Source organism: Apis florea, unplaced genomic scaffold (assembly GCF_048593485.1).
Source record: "Apis florea isolate Af1SG1 unplaced genomic scaffold, ASM4859348v1 contig_3758_pilon, whole genome shotgun sequence".
Lineage (NCBI taxonomy): Eukaryota > Metazoa > Arthropoda > Insecta > Hymenoptera > Apidae > Apis > Apis florea.
This window is the reverse complement of record NW_028256839.1, coordinates 94,742-121,413: the sequence shown is the minus strand read 5'-3', so window position 1 is coordinate 121,413 and position 26,672 is coordinate 94,742. Positions and strand designations below refer to the sequence as shown.

The 26,672-nt window shown below is 16.7% G+C and overlaps 1 protein-coding gene across 2 annotated transcripts in view; it reads right to left on the bottom strand.

Moving 5' to 3' along the window:
* The window catches only part of Hnf4 (Hepatocyte nuclear factor 4), a 109,326-nt gene extending 101,608 nt beyond the window's left edge, over positions 1 to 7,718 (bottom strand). Inside the window, exon 1 of one of the 2 annotated variants that reach the window (XM_012489369.3) lies at positions 7,485 to 7,718. In XM_012489369.3, the coding sequence (XP_012344823.1) occupies positions 7,485 to 7,587 (103 nt within the window). In that variant the 5' untranslated portion in view covers positions 7,588 to 7,718. The remainder of the gene's footprint in view (positions 1 to 7,484) is intronic. The other variant, XM_012489368.3, reaches the window with a different exon arrangement.
* Positions 7,719 to 26,672: the final 18,954 nt, after the last annotated feature.

Below are 26,672 nucleotides of genomic sequence, written 5' to 3'. Positions count from 1 at the left end.
TTTGGAAATATACAAAATTTAACTAAAAATAAATTTTGTTTCTATCGATGTATTATATATAAATTATATTATTTGTAAAAATGATAAGATTTTAAATCAAGATAAGAAATGGAAATATAAATTACTAATATTTTTAATATGTTAAAAAAATTAGTAATCAATTAATTTTATCACTTTAATATTATATTATTTTTATTACTTCATTTCCATCAATTTTACTAAAAAAATTGGGAAATATTAAATACTTGAAATTTTATTTTGATGACATAAATCTATATTATGTAAGTATATAATATAGATAATATAATATATATAATATAAATAATATATAAATATGTTATAAAGTTAAACAAAAGAAAGAGATAAATGTGAAAATTTTCAACAATAATTTAAATTTTAAAAATTTATTATTTCAAAATTATCAATCAATTTAAAATAAATGTGATATTTTTTTATTATATAAAAAAAATTGAAATAGAACAAAAGAGAAAATTGAAATTCAAAATAAAAACGAGATTATCAAAATAATATCAAATTCTACTTAACTTTTTTAAATCTTATCCCGAAACTATAATTTTTTAAAATCTGTAATGATTTATACACTTACAATAAAAAATCAAAATTTTATAATTATTTTTTAATTTAAATATTTTTTTAATAAAAAAATTGTTTTTAATTTTCCAAATTTAATGAAAATAGTTTTTATAATATTAATTTCTTGAGATGTAGCAAACTTATTTAAATTTACTTTGAAGTTTACATTTTTTTTTTTCTTTAAGTTCTTTGTTTTTGAATGTATATAACATTTTGATTTTTTAAATTCTTATTTCTAATTATTATTATTAATTTATTTATTTAATTATATTTTCAATTTTAACTTTTTTCTTAATTTTATGTTATAAACTGTTTGATAAAAAATGAATATGTAAAGTAATATTCATAATATAAATGACATAATTTTACAAATTCAGAATATTTGTAAAATAATAATTTTTTTAATCTATTTCAAATTCATATAATCTGAATTTTTTTGTTCAAAATTATTTTTGAATGGTAAAAATCATTATATATATATATATCAACAAAAATACATTAGTGTAAATTATTGAATAAAAATTTAGATGTTAAATATAAAATTAATAAAAATAATAATATTTAAATATTTTGTTTTAAAAAATTTATTAATCAAATTCAGATTTTATCATAATTATTATGATTATTATAAAAAAAAGAATTCTGGATTATATTTTGTTTCATTTTTACCTAATTTATACATCTTTATTTAAGTATTCCATGAACTTTCAATAACAATTATATATGAAATTTTTATCGTTCTCTATTGATATTAACGAAATATTTCAATGCCAGTTAACTTATACATTTACACATTAATGATTACATTCATGTTTTTGATTAATCGACACACGTGTTGAAGGCATTCCATCCAGATTGCTCAGTTTCTCGATTAACAAAGGTTTCTCTAATAATCGGTTTTTCTTTAAACGTATATTTCCATGTAAGCAATACGTAAGGAAGAAAAGGGGAAGGAGAAAGAAAAAAAGAGAAAAGAAAATTGTAACAAAGCTGGTAGTTAGCAAATGAGTCAGTTTACGATAAACAGAAAAGAACGAAGCAGTTTCTGTCTGTAGTGAAACAATGAGACACCCATAAATGAATCATTTTATGTGCTGGCTCGACTATCATGTTACCAGAATGATAATTATACTCGAATAAGATTCAATATAAATGTTTCAAAATTGTAATTCTATTTTTATTAAAAAGTAAATATAATTATGCATTTTAAGGATTTTAAAGAAAAATATATAAAATGAATATAATATATAAAAATATATTTACATTTTAGAACGGCAATGCATTAAATTAATTTCTTTTAAAATTTAAAAATTTTTTTTAAAAAATTTATGAAAAAAAATCACTTTAAGTAAAAAATAAAATAATCTTATCTGACCTTCTCTAATCATTCATTAATTTTAAAAATATTTTTAGTTTGTAAATTTAAAAAATTACTAAAAAGAAATTTGAATTTTTAAATATTTATTTGAAATATTAAAATAAAAATTTAATTATACACAAATTATACTATGTAAAATGAAATCTTCTTATTTGTAAAAAAGAAATTTGATCAGTTATAAAAATGTCAAATTTTATTTTTAATTAGATTTCTAGTTATTACTTACAATTTTGCTTAAAAATTTTAGGAAATGTTTGATTTTATCATAATGCATCAATTTTTTTATAATGTATCAAATTAAATAATATTTTTTCATATCTACTAACAAATATTTAATTTTTTTCCAATCTTAAAACAAATATGTTAATAACTTTTAAAGAAAGTACATATCATTTTTTCATTTAACTTTAATCTGATTGTTAGATCATTAATTTAGTTAAATTTTTTAAATTTTGTTATATCAATGATAATATTAGTTAGATAATGAAAATTAAATAAATTCAGATTTATTGGTCATACGTATATATAGAACAAAACATAATGAAATTCTTTCTTGCTATTCATGACTTTAATAATAAATAAAAATTTTATTATATTTATATTCTATAACATTTAAGTTAATATCTCATCGATAAAAAGTGCTGCAAAACAACAATTTGAAAATTATTATTTTCTGATTATAGATTTTTGTTCGATAATTTATAGTAATTTAATTTTTAGCGAATAATATTTTTTATTATATAAAGTTAATTTTGATGAAGACATTTAAAATAGATTTGAAATAAAAAAAATTATCATTTTAAAAATTTACTCATTAATATTGTGAACATCATTTTACACATATATTTTGAAACAATATCATTAAATTTATAATATAAAATTTATAATACTAAATTTATAATATAAAATTTATAATATAAATTTATAATACTATTGAAATATATTAAAAAAAAAAATAATTAAAAAGTAAAACAATATGTTTGAATTAAAATTTCGAAACCAGCAGCAAATTAAACTGAAAAATTAATTTTATAGAAACCAATTTTTGCATACAGAATCTGGAAAAATTAAAGACAAATTTTCTTCGTTATTAGAAATATTCGAAATAATCATACAATTTTGATTTTTTATTCTAATATATGTATTTAAAAAAATTCGCAAATTTAAAATCTATACTTTGAAAACAGAATATAATTTATTTACGTAATATTTTAATTTCTTATATAAAAATATATTAAAAAATACATTAAAATAATAAATGTTTTATAAAATAAATATAACGAAATTTTTCTTCTTTGAATTGCATATTTTAATTCAAATAATTTGTGATCCTTTTTCTCAACAAAAGATAAAGAAAATTTAAAAAAAAAGAACAACTTTATCATTATAGAATGATTAGTAGATGATTACATTGCTTTCGAGATAATTAATAAGAGAATCATTCTAATACATTTGAAAAATACATGTAATTATATATAATTATATTAAGTTAAATTAATAAATGATTAAAAAATTAATTAAAAATAACAGCGGCGAATTCAGAAAATAATTGTTTTAGAAATCATTCTCTATAAATTAGAAACTGTTGTATTATTACACATACACACACATATCTATAACTAATAAGCACATTGGGATTACAAAAACAAAATTTCCATTAAAAAATTATAACTTTTAGTTTTAGCAATAAATAATTACAAGGAAAATTTTAAGTTAATTTTTAAAATCCTCTTTGATAATTATAATGTTAAAAAAAAAATTAAATAATTCAATAAATAGTAAATTGATTAAGATAAATTAAAAGTGAAATTTGTATAAGGTTTAGCCTTAATAGATTAATACTGAAAATTAATTAACTTTTTAATAAAATAAATAATTAATAATATAAATCTATGTCAATTAAATAAAATTTAAATTTATTAACAATTTTAAGTGAAACTGAAATATATTTTTAATTTATGATTAAAAATAATTTTCAATTTGAAATTTTTTTATGACTTGTCTATCAATATTTTTTATATTTGTATTAAAATATTTTTCAAAAATTGGAAATCTTTATACAAAAAATATTAATTTGAACAATTTCGAATATATATATTTATATATTTAAAAACGAAATTATTATATATATATCGATATTTTTAAGGATTTTTTTGTAACATTCCATTACAAAAAAGAATTTTAAATAGGTTAAATAGGTTAATAAAAAAGATATTTTAAATTTTATATTTTAAGATAATATATCTTATATTTAATAATTTTTATGAAACTAAAATTTTATAAAAAATGCATTTTTTTATATTGAAAAATGTTACATATTATCAAAAATAGATAATAATGTTTTCTTTTGAAAAGAAGTTATATTATCTACTAATATTAATTTCGTATTTTTCATATTATCAATATCAATAGTATTTATTCATTAACATTAATATCATTTACTCATTTATAAGAGAAATTTGTGCAAATAAATTAAAAAATTTAACTTTTTTACTATAAAAAAGAAATATGAAAAATTTTTAACGTACGTATGTATATATTTCTTTAGTAAATAAAATATCTTAGAAAGATTTTAAAAGAAAAAAGTATAGAAATTTATAAAAATGTTGAGGCTATTTATTAAGTTATATAAATAATTTATATTTGCATTAAATAAAACAAGATGGTGTGAATGACGGAGATAGTAGTTTCACTTTATCTCTATCTTATTTTATCTGACATAAATTTAAACTGTTTATAATTTAATAAATAAATTTTAATTGATTTTTGTATACTTAAATAATATTATAATCTTATATTGTATACTTAAATAATAAATAATCTTTTTCTTAGTTTTTAGTTTACTTACTTTATTAGTTTATCATTAAAATCGACTTTTTAAAATTATTTTATTAATATTTTTTATTTTACTACTAACACTAATGTAAATACTAAAATGTAATACTAATATATTCACATATATCTATGTATAAATATCATTGTTAAACAATTAAATTAATAATATTTTTAGTATGTAAGTTTTTTACTATTTAAATATTTTTAACATATAAGTTTTATTTCTTTATTTTATTATTAATTTTTATTTTAATAAAAATATATTATTTATTTTAATAGATAAGTATTCTTCTTTTTTTTCAAATTTAGAGTTTAGATAGCAGATATTAATTTGATAGTTAATTTCAATATATTATATAAAATAAAAAGATAAAAACTTAATTCTCATTATCTATTTTTGAAATTGTTTATATAAATATTACGGTAATAATGATAATTAATTTTAATTAATTATTCATAGTAATACTTTATAATATTACAAATTACAATTACAAAATTATAGAAAGCTGATTATTTTATTTAAAATTTTTTTTTTTAAATAAATAATTAAAGAGTGAAAATAAATCGCTATAAATTTTGAGTATAGCGAATTTGTTTTATTATTGTTATTTTATACTATATGTATATACTATGATTTGTGTATTGGAATATTATATTTCATATTATATATATACAGTCTCTATGGTGATTATTTTGTTATGTATCAGTAATATGAGATTTAAAATATTCGATAAGAATGTTCAAAAAAGTAATTTTGCAATTTATACTTATTACTTAATTTGTTATAAATCAATTAAATTGCATTTTTTAAATTGCATTTTATACAATTGCAAAAAATTACATTTTTTTCACAGAAAATAATACTACTATACACTATACTATATATATACACTATACTATACATTACTATATACTAAATAATATTACTATTTAATAATACTAAATACTAAATAAACTTTTAAAAAATAATGTCTCACAGTAAATATTTTCTGATGATTAAAAATAAAATAATTAAAATTTATCTGGGATTTGTCTTATCTTATATAATTACTTCAGATAATAAACATATATTTATTACATTATATATATTATAATTATATACATTATATATGCTATAATATATAAAAAATTTATAGATTTTTATTTAATAATCAAATATTTTATTTTTTTAATTTTTTTAATAATTTATACTTTTTTATTTCATTAAATTTTATTTAAAACTAAAGAAATAATAGATATATATTATATATTATATATATATATAAAATAATGTTAAATATTGTTCATAAATATACTATAATTATATATTGAATAATGATATGTATATATTCCAATTAAAATTTAAATATTAATAATATAAGTTTCATGTTTATTTTTATATTAATTTTACGATTATTCGATATCTGTTGAACAGATTTCAACAAATAAATTTTTTCTTTTTTTATAGAAATATACGAGATTAGTCATTATTTTTAAGAAATTTTTTTTTAAGAAATTACTTTATTTTATACAATTTTGATAATAAAACGAAGATTTTCTTAAGAAATCTTATTTTTTCTATTCGAATAAAAAAAATGTTATTTATCATATAATATCACAATATTTACATACATAATCACATTTATTCAAAAAATTAAAAATAATTATATTTATCTTCTATGTTGCCATAATTCTATAACTAGTTTTATATAAAAAGTTATATAACTCGTATTATATTAAAAATTTTTCTTAAATCACATTAACATTTTCTTAAATCACATAACATTATATAATTATTTAATGCAGTGTAATTAATTGTATTTTATAAGTTAATATTTTTTTTATTGTATTCAAAAAAAATTAATTTTTAAAAATTTTTAAATATAATATTTTTTAATTTAAGAATTTCAAGAAAGAATAGTGAATTTAATTTTTATTTAAAAACTTTTCAATATAAATTTTTTTTGAATTATTGAATCATAAACTTTTTATATAAATTAATTACGTAAAACTATTTATATATGTGTCTTTTATTATAAAGATTGATTGGTTTTATAATTTTTTAGTTGTATTATATGCTTGTATTATATATCTCTTTTGTAAATATTATCTTTATAATCATGATAATCATAATAAGTAATTATGGATACTATAGAATTATAATAACTAATATGATAATTAAAATTAATTATTTATTATTCTATATTTATTGCTTATATATTTTTTTATATTTATTCTTTATATTTAATAACATTTTAACATCTCTAGAATAATCTTTACATTCATTTTATTTTATAATTAACAATTTTTCGTTTTTCTAAAATTTTTTTTTCCTTTTATATGCTTCTTTATTATTAATTTCATAATATCTTGCTTATGGTAAATAATCTACTATATAAAAGAATTTGTATAAAATCAATTCCTAAATTCATTTTTTTATTGATATATTATTATTTATGCTACTAATATTATATAAATATGCATATAATAAAAATCAATTTTTTCCCTTCTTAATATCATTAATATTAAAGCTATCTATATTAGTCTATCCTAATTTTAATATAATCTCAATTTATTTTCACAAGAGAAAAATAAAAATTATCAGGAATTAAGGAATGAAAAGGCTAAATTAAACAATTTTAATACAATATATATATATATATAATAAGTTGATAATTATCAATAAAGAGATACTTACCCAGAACATCAAAGAGCTGATCATCGAATCGCATTTTGATATATAATTCGTCGATTTTGAATAGATTGCAAAAATTTAACGTAGAAGCGGCACGCGTGCACATGAATAACACAACACAAACTATAGTTTTTTTCACGTGCCTGTCATGCTTCCGTCACTTTACAGTTATTTGTGGAAAGTAATAATTTTAACAAATTATTCGACCATCACGCACGGAGGTCGCTGTGCGACTGAACATGGAACTATCTACTTATCTCTTTCGTCGTTCATCACAGTACTGGTAGTGAGAGTAATATATGTATATCGATAGTGGGGATAGAATAATAGTAGGGGATATTGTCATAACTAACATAATAGCTATCTGGCAAAGAAAATATATATGTATAAGTATATAAGTATATAAATATGTAAATATATATACATACTTTATATATATAGGGTATTCATAAAATATGGAATCTTGATTTTAGAAACAAAAACAAACACAAAAGTATGCAAAAATGTACGTGAAGTTTATTTTTATTAGCTATAAGAAATTTAATTCTACATTAAATAAAATGAAACAAAAAGAATAAAACTCTGTCCATGTATCTTCATCACATTCTATTTTTGTCTTTTATTTAATATTAAATTGCTTATAACTTAATGGATAAATAAAATTTCAGTCAACATTTTTATATACCAACATTGGTACTTGGTTTATAAAAGAAGCTATCCTAAAGATGTTTCACAAATATATTAATTATATAATATAACAGGAATGGAATTGTATTTATAATAAAACAAAAAATATTATGAAATTATTCAATTGTTATATGTATAATTAATTTTCTGATATAATTTGTTCAACGATCTTTTCATTTCCTATAATTATTTGTATATCCTTTAATATAATATATATGTTCTTATATATTATATAATATTTATATTTTTATAAATTTTATAAATATAGTTTAAAAATATAGTTTAAAAATATAGTTTACGATAAATTAATTACTTATATATTATTCATGTTAAATATATAATAATAATAATTATAATTTTATAATAAAAATTAAAAAAAGAACATAAAATTATACATATATATATATGGTACAACTGAAATTGAAAGATTGATGATAGAAATAGAAAAAAAAAAAATCAATTTATTTGAAATACTCTGGAATATTCTTACGTGCATATTTTTCCATTTATGAGTTTTTTTAAGGAAAATATCTATTTAGTAAATATACAGTATAAATATGTATATATATGTGTACGTATAAAGTGTAAGATATGTTCTTACTTATGTTAAAAAGCGAAATATTTGATTTATTTCTTTGTGCAGTATCCTTTTCTTAAATAAGAATTATTAATTGACTGATCATTTTTTATAAATGTAAAAATGAATAAAAGCATTCAAAAAAATTCATTAGTTGAATTATTAATATAAAAAAATAATAATTATTACATAAGATAATGAATAATAAAGAAGAAGAAAGAGGATAGATATTTTAATATATTTTTATTTATTTTAATTTATTTTATTTTTTTGTAACTTATTTTAATGGATCTTATTTTATTTTCGTTTTTTAATTTAACTTATTACTTTAATTTATTTTAATTCATTTAATCTACTTAAAGACTAAAATTACAAATAAAAATATCGTTTTTATCAACATTAATTCATAATATTTGATTTTTATCATCATTATTTACACAAATATTTTACTTTATCTTAAATAAAGGTAATTTGCTAAACATTAAATATTTACATTTCAAAATTAACAAAATATTCTGCAAAATAAAATTGTGTAAGGATACAATGCTATATTTAAGAGAAAGTTCACATAAAAATCATAGATAAGGATGAAATCACTAACAAAATATTGAAACTTTTTTTTCTTAACCAAAACTTGTCGAAAATCTCTAAAAATAAACTTACGTATGTTAAAGCTTCATCACAATTCTAGTTCACAATTATTTTCAATTTTATTATTAACCTAAATATAATATGCTTTGACTGTAATATAATATTATAATTATTATGATAGAAAAACAGTGTTATCTCATTTAATTTACCTATTCGGTTTTACAATTTTTATAATTATTTCTATATGTGTTATGAATATTTTATAAATAATTATATTAATAAAAATATAATAGATGAATAGAAAAAAGTTTATAAATTTATAATAAATTTTCAACTAATAATTTTATTAATAATAATTAAACAAATATTTAGATAATTATTATCTAAATAATATCCATCTTATTTAAATCTATGTGTTTCGTCTTAAATAGCTTGAATCATTAATAAATTTCAAATAGAAAATTTCAATGTATTACGAATGACAATATTCAAATAATTAAAATAATTAATAAAGATATATTATATTTCTTTCATAAAAATTTTTTTAAGCAAGAAATAAATGTGAAGAAATGTAAATTCATTTTATGAAATAATTAAATGACATTGTTTATATTATAATTAATTTTAATTATTTAAAATTAAATAAATTGTTATTGATTTTTTATATATAGAAATAATTGTAAAATAATTACAAAAAATATAAGTAATAATTTACTTATATTAAATAAATAAAAAAATTACTTATATAAAATATAAATAATTTTTAAAAATAATAACAAGATTAATTTATATAAAAATCTAATATATAAAAATTCAATAAAAATAATAAGAAATATTTTAAAAACATAACATATAATGTTGGTAAGATATCTATTATTATACTGTAATGTATAAGAAATCAATATTACGAATAATTAAATAATATTTTTTTGCTATGCTTTGAAAATAAATATTAAGAATATCTAAGTTCTTAAGTGAATCATAATAAGAATATTGAATACTTTGTTATTGAAATTGCTATAAATATAATATTTCTTTTAATTATATTCCTGAATATGTATTTTTAATATCAGTTGAATATTACTTTTTTTCAAATTTAAAACTATAAATAAAATATTATTTTGAATAATAATAAATATTATAAATTGTTCGAATTAATTCTTCTAATTCAATAAATTTGTAACATAAATTGTATTACAATAAATTTATAATATATATTGAAGATATACGTATAACTGCTTTGATATTTCTGTAAACCAACTTTAGATTGGTGAATCGCAATAAAATATTATTATATACATTCTTTTAACTCTTTTAAATTCACAATAATTTTCAAATTTCTTTAATATATAAATATGTTACAAATTATATTATTTGCATAGAATATTAATATATTCTATAGTAGGCATATTTGAAAAAGAGATTTTGGAACAAAATCAGTTCTAAAACAAATATAAATGTGATACACAAGAATATTGAAATTTATTTTTAAAATTGAAATTTGTGTTAGATGAACTGAAGACAGAAAGAGAAAAACGAAAATGCAATGAAAATAATATATATATTTATAATAATATATTTATTTTTATATATCAATTTTTGTATTTGTTTCATATTTGCTTCTAGAATTGATTTTTCAAAAATATTTTTGGAATATATTAACATTTTGTATATAAATTTATTATTTAAACTTTAAAAGTATGTTATTATTGCAAAATAAGAAATCGCTAACTTCGCATTATGCGAATATTTATTTATTATTATTATTCACTTTTAATATTTCAAATAATAAAAATAGAAAGTTTTCATACATTAATAAATGATTATTTAATTATTATATGAAATTATTCACAATTTTAATAATTGATATGCTCAATATAAAAAGACATTATATGTATGTAAAATCTGATATGTTATGAATATATTTTATAAATAATTTTAAATATTGAAATAAATATTATAATTAATAATTTAATTTTTATGAAAAATTATAATTGTTTTATAAGTAACTTACTAATATACAAAAATTGGAATATATAAAAATAATATCAAAAATTAAAATCGATAAATATTTTTTATTAATATGTTTATTTTAATTTTCATATTTAATAAATAAAAGAAAGTATTAATTCATAAACGATAAAGAAAAAACAATACATTAAACTCTATCACGAAGTATTTATATATTATCACAGCTTAGATAATAATATTGTTACGGTTGCAGAATTAAATTTGATAAAAAAAATTGTTATATATTTCCAACGTTATATGTTATACTATATAATAATTTCTACAGGCATTACATCTATAATACCTAATGATAAAACATTAGGTCACTGTGTCAAAGTTACGTAAACGATTAGATATTTACATCACATTTTCAATAGCAACATATGGAAATTTTACATAAAGTCTTTCATTTTTTACAAATATATATATAATTTCATATACATGTATAATATAATAGATATCAGCATATAAAATATATAAAATATCTGATTTAAATTCATTTCCGTGAATATTTAAAAAACTGTTGATGATATCAATGCAATATTTTCGATAAAAATTAAATTAAGACTTTATGTAATTAGTATTTTTATAGATGAATATATAGAAAATACATAGAATGTTAATTTATTTGTAGGTGATATTTTTCAAAGGTTAATTTTAGAAATTAAAATGAACACAAAAATTAATATACAAAAATTAATAGAGGCTTATTATTTATATTTATTAACATACAAATTAATATTAAATTATAAACAATTTAAGTTTAGATGGAGAAACCTAGAAACAGAAATATTAAGGATTTTTATTCCATCTGTTTTGTTTTATCTAATGCAAATTTTAATTGCTTATAATTTAATAAATTAATATTTTTATATATCAATTTTTGTATTCGTTTTAGCTTCTTAATTCTTCGTAGAGTTCTCATGTATATTAATATTCTATACATATATAGAATGTTTCATCTAATATTATTTTATAGATAATTTCAATAATTTTTTGAAAAAACTTTTGAACGAAAATTGCTTAACAATTATAAATTATAATGTATAAAAAAGTTCACAAAATTATTAAATAACAAATCAAAGTTAATTTGTAATTTTACATATGTTGATATTTACTGAATTTATATTTAAAATTTATATTTAATGAATAAATATGATCTTAAGATAAACTCGAGATTATTTAAAAATAATTTTTGAAAGAAATTTTTAATAAAAAAATTGGTTAATATAATTTTTACTATAATCTTATACTATGATCTTAGGATGATAATATGATAATATACTACGATTTTATATTATAATATATCTTAATATGAATTTGAAATATATGATTAAAGAAAAACATCAATATAAAATATTCTACACAAGAATCATTTATATTTATCTCTTCAAGAATTTTACTGATATTCATTTCAAAAATATATCCAATTTTATCATTGATTAATATCTAATTTCGATAAAAATTTGTAATTTCATTTTTTCAACATATTAATTTGAGAAATTCAAAAGTATATTTTCAAAAACATTTCATATTATTATTTGATGTTTTTTTTTTGTACTTTCTTATATCATTTAAATAAATTATTAAAAAGTAAAAAACACATTTTTTTATTGAAATTTTTATAATATAATATTTAAATTTAATTTTAATTATATATAAAATATTACATAATTAGTCAAATCATATATGTGTGCAGTGATAAACATATAAATATACTCTTATAACTCTATAAATATAATACTTTTATTATAATATACATATAATATTAATAATATTAATAAATTTATAATATTCTTTAAATATACAAATAATTTCTGATTCAATTAATTATATATCTATTAATTAGTATGTCTCACAAAATTTTAATGCTAAATATACAATATAAAATTGAAATTTATAATATGTATTATTTATATATTCAAAATATAAATAGTCTTACTAATTTTTGAAAATATATATAATATATACACATAATTATATATTATATACATATATTATTCAAAAGTTCTTTATTTTTTTATATTCTTTATTTTATATAAATAATTATATGATGCACTAATGTGAACAAAATAAAAAGTCAAAATATAAAACAATTAGAATACGCATAGCTAATTGAATTAATTCAATTAGAAAGAGCAAAAAAGAGATTGTCATCATCCATTAATTTCTAATTCAATTTTGAAAAAGAATAATAAACTACATAATTAATAAATATTACTATAATATATATATACATTATATAATATATATATATATATATATATATGATTTAATATATTATTATTATATATATTATCCATTATAATATAATCTATAATTATATTTTTAATAAAAAATAATATTAGAATTTTTAGAAAATTTATATTTTCTTGCATTTTAATATTTCTCAAACTATATTTGAGAATTACGCGTTAAAACAGTGACTATGGTAAGTATATATAAGTATATGTACATATATATATATATATCTTTTTTTTTTATTTTGTATTTTTAGTAGTTTTATTATTTTTCTAATTCATTTCTTTAGGAAATATTTTTATTTTTTTTAGAAAATGTTCTTTAAAATTTTTTATAAAATCATGATATTATTAGATTGTAGATATTTATGCATTTTTGCAAAATTTGAATGTATGAATGGCACAACGAATGTAAAAAAACAAATATATATATAAACTATTCAAATATGCATTATAATATTTAATTTTAATTTTAAAGTAAGAATCTACAGTATAGTAATTATACATAGTACAATTTTAAAATTTATAAAAGAAAATCCATTCTGTTGATTTTAATGTCTTTAAAACATATTGTCAAGATCAACATTCTGAATAACTTATCTTTATTCATTTATTCTGTACTTGATTTTAGAAGATAATAACAAAATCTCTTTTAATTCTATATATCGTAAGTATGTAATATGCAGTTAAAAGGATTTATAATCAACTCTCTTAGAAGAAGAAACATTATAAATTATAATTTGAATTAATCATTAAAAAATTTTTAAAAAATAATTGATGAATGATATTATATAATTTTTGTTCATTTTATACGTAAAATTAATTTAAATTAAATATTTTTATTGTTTTATTTTAGCTTTAAATGATTTTGTCTAACATTTTGTCTAACAAAACAAATTTTATAAAAACATGAAACGAAATTTTTTATTTTAGGTCATCTTTTAATCAAATTGATTACAAAAATTTAAATGTGGCTTAATTTTTTTAACTATTAAAAAATTGATTATATAAATTATTTCTTATTAATTTCTCTAAAGTTTAAATTGGAAAAATTTAAATGTAGCTATGGAAAACAAATTCTTTTTTTTTTAAATAATTTTTAAATAATTGATAGTTCATTTTTTTGAAGTTTTTATATTATGAAATTCAAATTTCTATGTTCATATATTTCTATATTTCTTTTTTATTAAGCTTTTCGGATGTGAGTTGTGTTCAGGAAGAATTTTTCTGACATTTCATCAATGTTACAGTTAATTTTTTCAGAAATCAAAAAATTCATTAATAAAAAAATCAGTATGTCTTTTTTAAAATCGTTTCATTACAATGAACATCAATCTTGCCACTTATATTTTTTAATTAATTATTTAGTCAGACAAGAATATGCTCTTCTTATATATATATAAATGGTATAGTTAGTAGCCAAAGACTTTATTAAAATTTTTAAAAATTTTTAAGATTTTTTTGTATTTTCTTTAAAAGAAATTTTCTTTTCTGGTTTAATTGTAAAAATAATTAAATAATTAATTATTTTATTTATTTTAATCTTGTTGAAGAGGATTTTATATGTCATAGTTGATATTCCATTATTATTAATTATATATAGATAGAGTATGTTTCATAATCTTTTAAATATATTCACACTCATTTTAATTTCTTTTATATATTTAGTTACATAAATATGATATTTAATAGATACAAATAAAACTGCTGAAATGAATTTTTGAAGAGTTATCTTTCTTAATTTAATATGAAGATTATCTTCATTGTTTTTTTTTTCTCAAAATTTTAGCAATTCTGTTATTTTTTGGATATAAAAAAAAAAATGTGTATAATATTTGGAAGTGAATGTAATGTAGTCTCTGATTATCCGATTAATTTTGTTCGTTGTTGATGAGAGTTTTCTTGATATATAATAATTTCCTCGCATGTTGCTTTGATGATTGATTTGTTAATGTGCAAAGAGATATGATCTAAGAGATAAGCCATATTCTAGACAGTCTTATATTATTGATGATATTGTGATAAATATGATTGATGATATTGATTAATAAAAAGAAATATATGAATTTCGATAGAAGAATTGACGATATGTTAAATATCCAACAAAATAAGCCAATAATTGCACTAGAGAAAATATTTATTACAATTTGAAGTTAGATGTATCATATATAACTATTGATGGAAGAAAAGTGTCCGTGATGTAATCATGTTAAATAAATTAAAAATTCAAGTAATTTTTGATCAATGAGTAACAAAAAATGAAAAATAAATATAATAATTATGATTCATAAACAGATAAGGAAATAAATGTCTTGATTCTGTACCAAAAATTACATCCACAAAAAGTTCACAAAATCTCAGTATGATAGAATTGTAAAAATTATAAATTATTAGTTCATGGTCATTCAATTAATTTCGAAAAATATCTATTACTAACTGATTAGATTAGAAAAGTTTAAAAATGCAATAAAAAAAAGCGTATTTCTTCTGACAAATTGCAAATTTCATAGCAACAAAAAATAAATTGAAATAAACTGTAATATTATAACGCATCTTATATTTAACTGATATTGAAATATTGCTATGGGCTACAATAATGGAAATTATAATTTTCCAAATTTCTATAATAAATCTGAAAAATTTTCACATTTTTCGCTTATCGCTTATTTGCGATTTTTATGAAATTTTCAACATATATATAAATGTATGATCTACAAAATGTATGATTCAAATTTTTATTTCAGACTCATATAAAATTGTAAAAAGTGAATTTTACTATTAAAACATAGTTTTACTATCTTTCTTTGAGATTTTGATCAATTGTAACTTTTTTTTTATACATCATATCGTAAACTAATCCTTCTAACTTCTCAAAAAAATTTAACTCATTTGAACCAATTTTAAGAAAAATTACATCGTTTTAAAAAATAGATTTATATTTTTGTTCGCTATTATATATTATATATACACTATATACAAATATAATATATATACATTATATACAAATACTCAATAAAAAGATCGTTTTACAATTAGTTAATTTCAATATGTCTAATTTAGTAGTTTAAGATTATTAGCAATTTTATATAATTAAAAAAAAATTTAATTGATATATTGATATTTCTTTTATAAAAATATATTCATGAACTTTGAATTTAATGAGAATAAAGATCATTTTAGGAGATGAAAAGTTCATAATTTATTATTTTATATTATATCGATAATATTGTATGAATAGAATCCAAATAATTGGAATCTAAATATTAAATTAAAACTGATTTCTTTATATTAAATAATTATCAAACGTTTTCAAATTAAAATTGTTATAACTTAAATCGTTAAATCTAAAAATGGTAAGAATTCATGTAATCGGAAAATAATTAATTTGCATAAGAATCAAGTTAAGAACAAGTTGAAATTTGGAAATTAATTTTTCTTTTTAAACTTAAATTATCGCAGATAAAAAAAATACATATCTATTACTTTTTACCTGCAATATTTGATCAAAATTTAATTCACGATTTTGTCTTATATTTTTCTATTAAAAATAAAAATTAAATATAAAACAACACTTGGACAACGGAAACTAAAATAATCGATGTTGCAATAAGCACTAAATATATTGATACATCGTTTGTTAAAGTCGAAAGTTCATTTAATATCTATTAAATTTTTCTATTTTATAAATTTTTTTTATTTTTTTTATTAATTATAAATGATTTTATTCAATAATATAATTTTTAAAAATATAATCAATTCCCCTTAAAATTTCAGCTTTTTTTAAAATTATAGAAATTATCTTGACTTAAAGATTAAAGTCAATCTTCTTGAATAATTATTTGATAATTTTTAGCATGAATGATTATTTAAATCAAATCAATCAATTTATATTATATATTTAGTTATTGTAATTCAAAAATTTGTAATATTTACAATATTAACTCAACATTTGATCTATTTTGAATTGAAAATATTTTTTTTATTTTTATTCAAGCAATCTGAATATTTTGAAGTTATTATAGTTATAATTGTAATATGAAGTTATTATTGTAATATTTAAAATATTATTGTTAGAAAAAAATATATCAAATTGAACTTGTATGATGTCTAGGAGCATGTAATTTGATATAAATAATTTTTTAATAGATGATTGCATAGAAATCACATGAAATTTAATTTTTTTTTTAAATAGAATAATAGTAAACATGATTTAATAAAACATCATAAAACACAATAATCTATGTTTAAAGTTATTTAAGGTCAATTAAAGAATAACTGCAAAGGAAAATCATTTACTCTATAGCGATAAAATTCTTATGTAATTTCTTTATTTATTAATAATGTTGCAAGTTAAACAAACGAATAAATAAATAAACAAATAATCGAATATAAACAAACATTATTACGTTGTGTATTTTATTATTTATTTTGCATGAATATTATTGTTAGCAGCAATATTTATCCATTTATGTATGACTTGTAATTTTTAAAATATGTTATTAAAAAATGAATAAATATGGTCTATATTTATTAATTATTATATCGCCAAATTATGAGAAACAATGTATGTAGAAAGATTTTTTGGTTATGCCAAATTTCATATTCGTTGTAATCTGTCTTCATAAATATTATAAAGAATTTTTAAAAAGTTGAAAGAATATATTAATATATAAATAAATTATCATTATATAAATAAAGTATTTGATCACTTTAGTGATCTTCAGCGATTTTGAATGACTTAAATATGCATTTTAAAACTTTAAATTATATATACATATATTTAAACTATATATTAAAAAAATTAAAAAAAAATATATTATTCCAATAAAAAAAAAGATCTTTATACGATTTCTATTCATCTATCTATCAAAAATATTTAATCAAATTATATATTTCTTAACATCATATAAGTTTGATATTTAGTAATATTTTCTGTTATCAGTCTTTTATAAATATTCTTTATATGAAAAAAAAAAAAGTAATATTAATAATACTCATAGTCTTATTTATTTTCATTTCTCAAACTTTTATCTTAAATATTTTGTCATCAAATTTAAAAAAATTCATAAAGATTGATTTTAAGATATCTTGTGTATAAAGAAAAAAATTTTGATAAAATGATATGGAGAATATTCGATTATAATGTTCAAAAAAGAATATCAAAGATGAAAGATTATTTTATAGAAGATAACACACACACACATACATGCAAGATAAATTTTTAATAAGTTTTTGATAAACTTCTGGAGATAAAATCATAGATATTAAATATAATATGAAATATTATAAATATTATGAAATATTGCGCAAACAGAAGCATAATTATTATAAATACAGTTATAATTATAGTTAGAGAAATACATATTATTATAATATATCTTTTTTATATTATCAATCATAATTTTTTTCTTAAATCTTATGTTATAAATTTACTGATAGATCAAAATGAATATGTAAAATGATTATTATAAAGGCATATTAACATAAATGAACAAATTAAAAATACTTGTAAAATGATAATTTTTTCAAATCTATTTTAAGTTTTTTTATTTAAAATTATTTTTACATAATAAGAAAAATTATATTAAAAAATTATATTATTAAATTATTAAACAAATTTATGAAATCAATGAAAACAATGATTTTTAATAATTTTGCAGCATTTCCAAGAATTTTTTAATTTCTTTAATATTTAAATTTTCATAATTTAAATATAATTACAGAAGACAATTTTTATTTCTTCATATATATATATATATATATTAATGAAATTAATTATATCAATGAAATTAATTGATATCTATTAATATATATATATACAATTTTATTAATTTATTATTATAAATAGTAAATACATAATTTAAATTATGATCGAACAGAGAATTGAAACAGTTTGGGGAAGATAATATATATATATATTTTTTTTTTATAAAAAAAGAAAGAAAACATGCTTAATATCAAATATAAATGAATTATAATAAAATATATATAATAGGAAAATTAAAAAGCGCATTGATATAAATGATCTTAAAGAAGAAAAGATTATTTTTAGATAAGATGAAAAAATATTATGTATATATTAAATATATATAATCTCAAAAAGAAAGAAAATATCAGACACTGATACGATTTTAATTTCTAAGCTTTACTTAAGCTTTTGATAAATGTACAAAAAGCAATAAAACTATATTATATTAAACTATATCAAGTGTTCCAAAAATGTAAAAATATCGATTCATTAAAAATTCTTGAGTTAATTTTAAACATTTTCTCTTGCAAAAATTTTAATTTGTATTTTTTCAAAAAATTATTAACAACAAATATTGTTCAATCACAAAATATGTTATATCAAAGAATAAAATCAATATAAAATATCAATAAAATAAATTTTTATTTTCTAGTTATTATTTATTGTTATATAAATAATAAAAAATAATGAAGAAGAACTTTGATGTATGAAAAATTTTTTAATACTTTATTAATTATATATATATAAAATTACAATATTCACAGAAAATTTGTTGTTTACAAAAACTTTAATATTATTTAAATTTTAATATTTAATTGTTTGATAACATGATGTCATAATAAATAAATTTCTTTAAATAACTAACATTAATTTTCTTTCATAATTTTTAAAATTTTTTAAAAAATATGTAATTTTAAAAATTTTGCAATTCAATCTTTTTTACGGATTCAATGAGATTCAATGAAATATTAAAATGGAATGATAAAATATATGAATAAGTATAAAGTAAAAATTCCTGAACAATTTATATTTTCGGTTAATTATCGTAGTATAAATTAAAATCTCTATAATCCTTATATAGATATTGTACTTCTTAATACTGTTTTTTAAAATATCGTGTAAATATTTGCTTTTATCATAGAACATTCATGATAAAAACGAACTTATCTCTCAAAATCTAATCTAATTTACACCAAAATCTAATCTAATTTATGCCTAAATTTGAAATTAAAAATATGATATGAAAAGCAAGAAAATATTTTCACAGAATTACTAATTTTGAAAAGAATATGCAATTTAACCGCTTAGAAAAATTAGAAAAATAAAGGTAATTAAAATATATGTATATAAATAAATAAAAAATAGCATGCAAAAAATTATAATTTTTCATATGAAATTATAATATATGAAATAATTTGAGTTGTTCAATAATCCAAAAAATTCGATTATTCGATCGTCTGAATACTGAAAATTAATTTCAGTAATCGAAATTTTATTGTATTATTTATTTTATGTAAGATATAAATAACATCAACTATTTTTATGATTATTAGTGACCATGATTAACAAAGTATATTATAAAAAATATTATAAAAACTAAATATAAAATATAATAAAGTAAGTTAGGAACTTATAAATAACATTAGCTATATATTTTAAATAAATATATATATATATAGATATACAAATATATCTATCGTATTATACTATAATATATATACTATAATATATATATATATTGTAAGTATAAAATAATATATTTAATTTAAACTTAAATTAATATGATACAATATATATTAAAACTAAGTTAATTTAAAATAATTAGTAATACCATTAATATTTTTGAAAAAATAAAAAAAATTTTCATAATATTCTTTACAATTGAAATAAATTTAGAAAAATAAATTTAATTTTGTAAAACCTATAACATAAAAAGATGATTTATAGATAATATAATTATAATAATTGCATTTATTTAATTCATTTTTATAAAATAAAGAATATCAATGTGTATTCAATTTAATGTATTCAAATTTTAAATCTAATAAATATAGTACATGATTATATATTTAATTTCATATGTTCTAAATCTACTTCTATCTAATCTATTAAAAAAAAATATCAAACTTTTATCATATATATATATCATGTATATATAAATATCAATAAAAAATATATATATTGTATGTATATTTGATCTATTTCGAATATATTCTTTCGAATATGCCATAATTTTCTTTTTTTTTTAATTTTCATAGCTAGATTTGTAGTATTAATATTAAATCTTCATTTTCTTCATAATACAGTATCTATCCGAAATTTTTTATGACATCAAAATATATTTTTTACATTATTTCTTTTAATATTTAAACAATACATAATAATTTAAAAACATTTTTTTTATTATTATATATCTATAGAGTACCTATAGATATATTTTAAGTGGATACATGCGATTTTCCGTAAATATCTGAAATGTGAAAAAAATGTGTTTCAGATAAAAGTTATGTAGTTTGAGAAGCATATATTGTGATAATAAATATTTGACTTTACGATAAATCTTTGTTCTGTCTAAAATCACAATTTTTAACCTAACGTAACCTACTTTTTTATTACATATCTTTGTAGCTTAGTGAAACATTTTCAAAATTATTTACGCATATATTTTCCTTAAGTTATTGTTGAATTATTAACTTTCAAAGTTATATAATATAATGTAACACAATTCAATACATTTTTAATATTTTTAATATATTTATTGAAAATATAGATCTTAAAAATTAAAATTATAGTTAATATTATGTTAATGTATTCGAATTTTTTTATCATTGATTGTACATACATAAAAAAAATATATAAAAAGCGAATGTTACTCAGAAAATTAATCAGAATATGAGAAGGTTTATGACATTAAAATCTATCAAGAACTTATAAAATTTGTGGATCTAAAAAAATTTGTACATAAAGAAAAGAAAAATGAATAAAAATCAATTTTTATTTAAATTTTTTAAAAAGACTATTCTTGCTAAAAAAGTAATTGTTTATTTATATTTATATTTTTAACAACTTCCAAATTTAGCTTCTTATAAATACATATAATTTCGTTTTGTGTTTAATTGCATTTTTTATAAAACATTTATATTAGAAACATTTTATTTGAAATTAAAAATATAATCAAAACACAATCAAATATATAATATTATAAATAAATTCGGAACATAACAATTCAGTTTTTTAAATAAATATTTAAAATTTATATAAATTATGCAATTTCATTTTTTATCTAATTATTCCTAATCTAATCTATTTATGCTATCTATAATCTATCTATTCTTATCTATTCCTTGATTTTTAATCTAAATCTAATCCAAATTTAAACCAGGAGATAATATAGAAATATTACAAAAACAGTAATCTTTTGATTTATACAAAGTAGATAGTTCTTTAAAAATGATTAAAATTAAGTGAAATAAAAATCACAATTATGTTTCATGCATTTTATTATAAGATATTATCTTTAATTAATCTTTCAGTCTTTTCGTTAATGGATATTTCTTGTTTCCATTCCAAGAAGTTTTTGCACATATTTTAATTGAATTTATTTTAAAAATTTATTTGATCCATTTTAAATAATTAAATGAAGACAAGTTATTATATAGTAATCCTTGTTTTAGAATGTTAATAATAATTTGAATTATATTGTTTTTAATTGTATTCTAATATTTGTAATAAGATAATGATGATTTGGTATATTAGTAAAATTTATAATAACAATAAATAGATACCACAAACAAATCGAAGAAAGGAAAAAAAAGAAATAATTGAAAAAATTAAAATTTGAAATTATGAATTTAATATTTGTCATATGTGTTATAAGCTTATAATGCCTAATATAATTTATATAATAAAATAAAAATGTATAATACTTATAATATTATTATAAAAATGTATAGTACTTATAATATAATGTTATTGTATATGTGCTTGTTGTATAGGTCTTCTGTAATTATATAGAATAGTATTTATATGTATGTGATTATTAAAAAATAAAATAAATTAAATATATTATTGTTTTTAAGATTTTGTTATTGTTATTCATTAATACTTTAACACAATTTCTTGAACTTAACATAATAACTTATTTCTCCTATTATTATTCGAATTTTATTTGATTTTGTTTTAAATTAGAAAAAGCAAAAAAAATTATAAGATTTTTAAGGTTTATATTGTTTGCGACCATTTTTTTTGTCCTACGACAAAAGATTTTTGAAAAAAAAAATATTTGAAAATAATTTAAAAAATTTGAAAATTAAGATGTTTTGATTATTTTTTCATGAATAGAAAGTAAAAGATATATATTTTTTATTTTTTATCTTTAGAAGTTTATTTTTTTAAAATTCTTATTTTAAAGAAATTCATTGATTTCATTTATTAGATAAATTATTCCTGTTTTTACTTTCGCAATTTTAAAAATTTTTTTTGAGGTTTATTTTTCATTTTATTGAATTTTTCATTTTTTTTCATTTTATTTCATTATATGTTCACTCTACGAAGAAAATAATAGAACATAAAAAATGCTATTCTATTTTTAGATTTATAAATTTTATCTTGTTCGATGTAATCAATAATTTAGAAAATAATAGAAGAAAATTTTAGCATTCAATTATATATAGTAAACTCCCATTTAACACAAATTTCTATAACTTGCCAAAGATATTGCGAGATACTGTTTTTATATAATGCGATTTTTTGTATAACCAAATAATAAAACACAGAAATTACTTAACTTAAGAATTAAATCTGCTTTAGTTGAACATTAAACTGTTTCCTTCATGCTATGAATTTGCGTTATATGAGAAAAATTTCTGTATAGCACGATTTCTTATAACGCGAATTCATATAGCATATATGTATTAATCGCATTACACGAGAATTTACTGTATTTCATATCATTTTAATGTTTAAAGACGTTTTCTCATTTTGTCCGATAGAATTAAAATTTTGACATTACTTTATTATTTATATTTATTTTAAGAAATGCAACGAAAAAAATTTACAAATCAAAAATAAGAATCATTCTATGGTGTATCTATGACAGTGTATATATCAATATGACCGACATATATTCTTTTAGACTGCTTATATAAATTATATTCAAAAGATTAATTTTTCAATCTTTAGAGACAATTATGTGAATAAATGTTAATCTTTTTCATCTTTTTAATTAATTAATTTTGATTAATAGGATAAATTAAAATGCAATTACCTTTATTAGAAAAGAAAAATTTATTCATCTATAATTAACTTTTCTAGTATCAATATATCGATATATTGTTATTTCCGATCCTTGTAAAAAGTATCGATGAATATTTTATTATCTGTTTTTTATTACTATTGCATTTAGAAATGATCATAATAAAAACAAAAAAGATTCTTTTGATAAAATTTTCATAATATTATTACATATAATAATATAATCTTTGTTTTCTTATTAGAAATCCATTCTTTTAGAAATTTTTAAATATGCTTTATTGGTTCAAAAATTTAGAACCAATAAAAAATTCAGAATATATTTATTTATTATAAATGCATTCTTTAGTAATTTTAAAATTGACATTAATCGTTCATAAAATAACTTTTAATTGAATAACAATTTGAATAAATTTTGAAAAATTGAATAAATTTATTATAATCCTAATATATATTTTTAATAATGTTATAACATTATATCTTTATAATAAACAATTTTTTGACATTTATATAGAAATATTATTTATTTATTTTCTAAAATTATAATTTAAAAATTTAAAAATTGTAAATTTATAATATTATTATAATTAATTGAATATATTGTTTCATATTAAATATATATTTTATATCGAACTATAATAATATAATAATATAATTTCATAAAAAAAAATCATATAATAATTATTCATTTTAAAGCATATTTAAAAATTTCACAATTTTTGATTTGTTCTTTTCAAAAATGTTTTTATATTATATAGCAAATAAAAAAACTTTTCTTCTCAAAAATTTCAATTAACTAACAAAGACACTAAAAGAATTTTTTCCTGAATTATCCACAATAGATTTGAAAATTGAAATCTTCCTTTTACAATGACATCTTTTCAAAAGAATCTACGATTTGTTTTCGCCAAATTATTAAACTTTAAATTCGAAAACGATGAAAATTTAATGTTTTTTGAATGTTCGCCATCTAATTCTAATATTCAAAGTTCAATAACTTAGTAAAAAAAATTTTCTACGTTAAATTTTGATGGATCATTGTAAAAGAGAGAGTTAAATCTTCAAGTTTATTGTAGATTCAATCACTAAGAAAAAAATTTATCAACGTTTTTAAAACCGATTGAATTTTTTAAATCTTTAAGAGGAAAAATATCTTTATTTTTTTGTTTCTGCTATGATATCAATATTATGGAAGAAGACGTTTCACTTTAAAATAAATTCAGACTTATTGTTATATGATTTTTTTTATAGTTATAATAATTTAAAAATAACAATTTCTTATCGAGTATTAATTTCTTTTTATTCATTTTTTTTATATTGTTTTTATATTATTATTTTTAATATTGTTTTCAATATCGTAAATGCGATGTCTTATGATCTTATGTCGGTGATACAATGCGATTTATTTGTAGTTGTACAACGTATACATGTTTGCGATTCTGCTATGTTATCGCCACTGAATATTGCGAATATCACAATGATTGTGCATCATTTGCCAAATCGTAAAATGATTAATGTTCGATTCATATTCAAACAAAAAGCAAAGTAGATACTTTTGATATTGAATTATTGATTAAAGAAACCCAAAAATATTCGGAAATTTGGATATATCGTGTGATACCTATATAAAATAAAAAAAATTTGGCATGAATATATATATCTAAAAGTTTATATTTAAATTTTGAAAAAATATTTGAAATGAAGAATGCAGAATAATAATAATAAGCTTTTTTCTTTTTAAATATTATTTGTAAATATTTGCCAGTATATTTCAATATCGTAAGATTCTTGTAAAAAATATAATTTTTATATTTTTTATTTATTTTCAATTATAGAATAAAAATTAAATAATTTGATTTATAAGCTATATGTATTAGATACACTAGTTTTGTCAAAATATTTTTGTTTCTAACATTATCGTTACTAAAAAATATTCTAAAAATTATTATTTATTTGATTTAAACTTTGTTATCTTGATGCATTAAAATTTTCAGTTTTATTTTTTCATTAATTTATTTATAGTTAAAAAATCTATGAATTGCTAATCTTTCTATTTCGAATAATTACGAAGAATGCAAAAATATTTT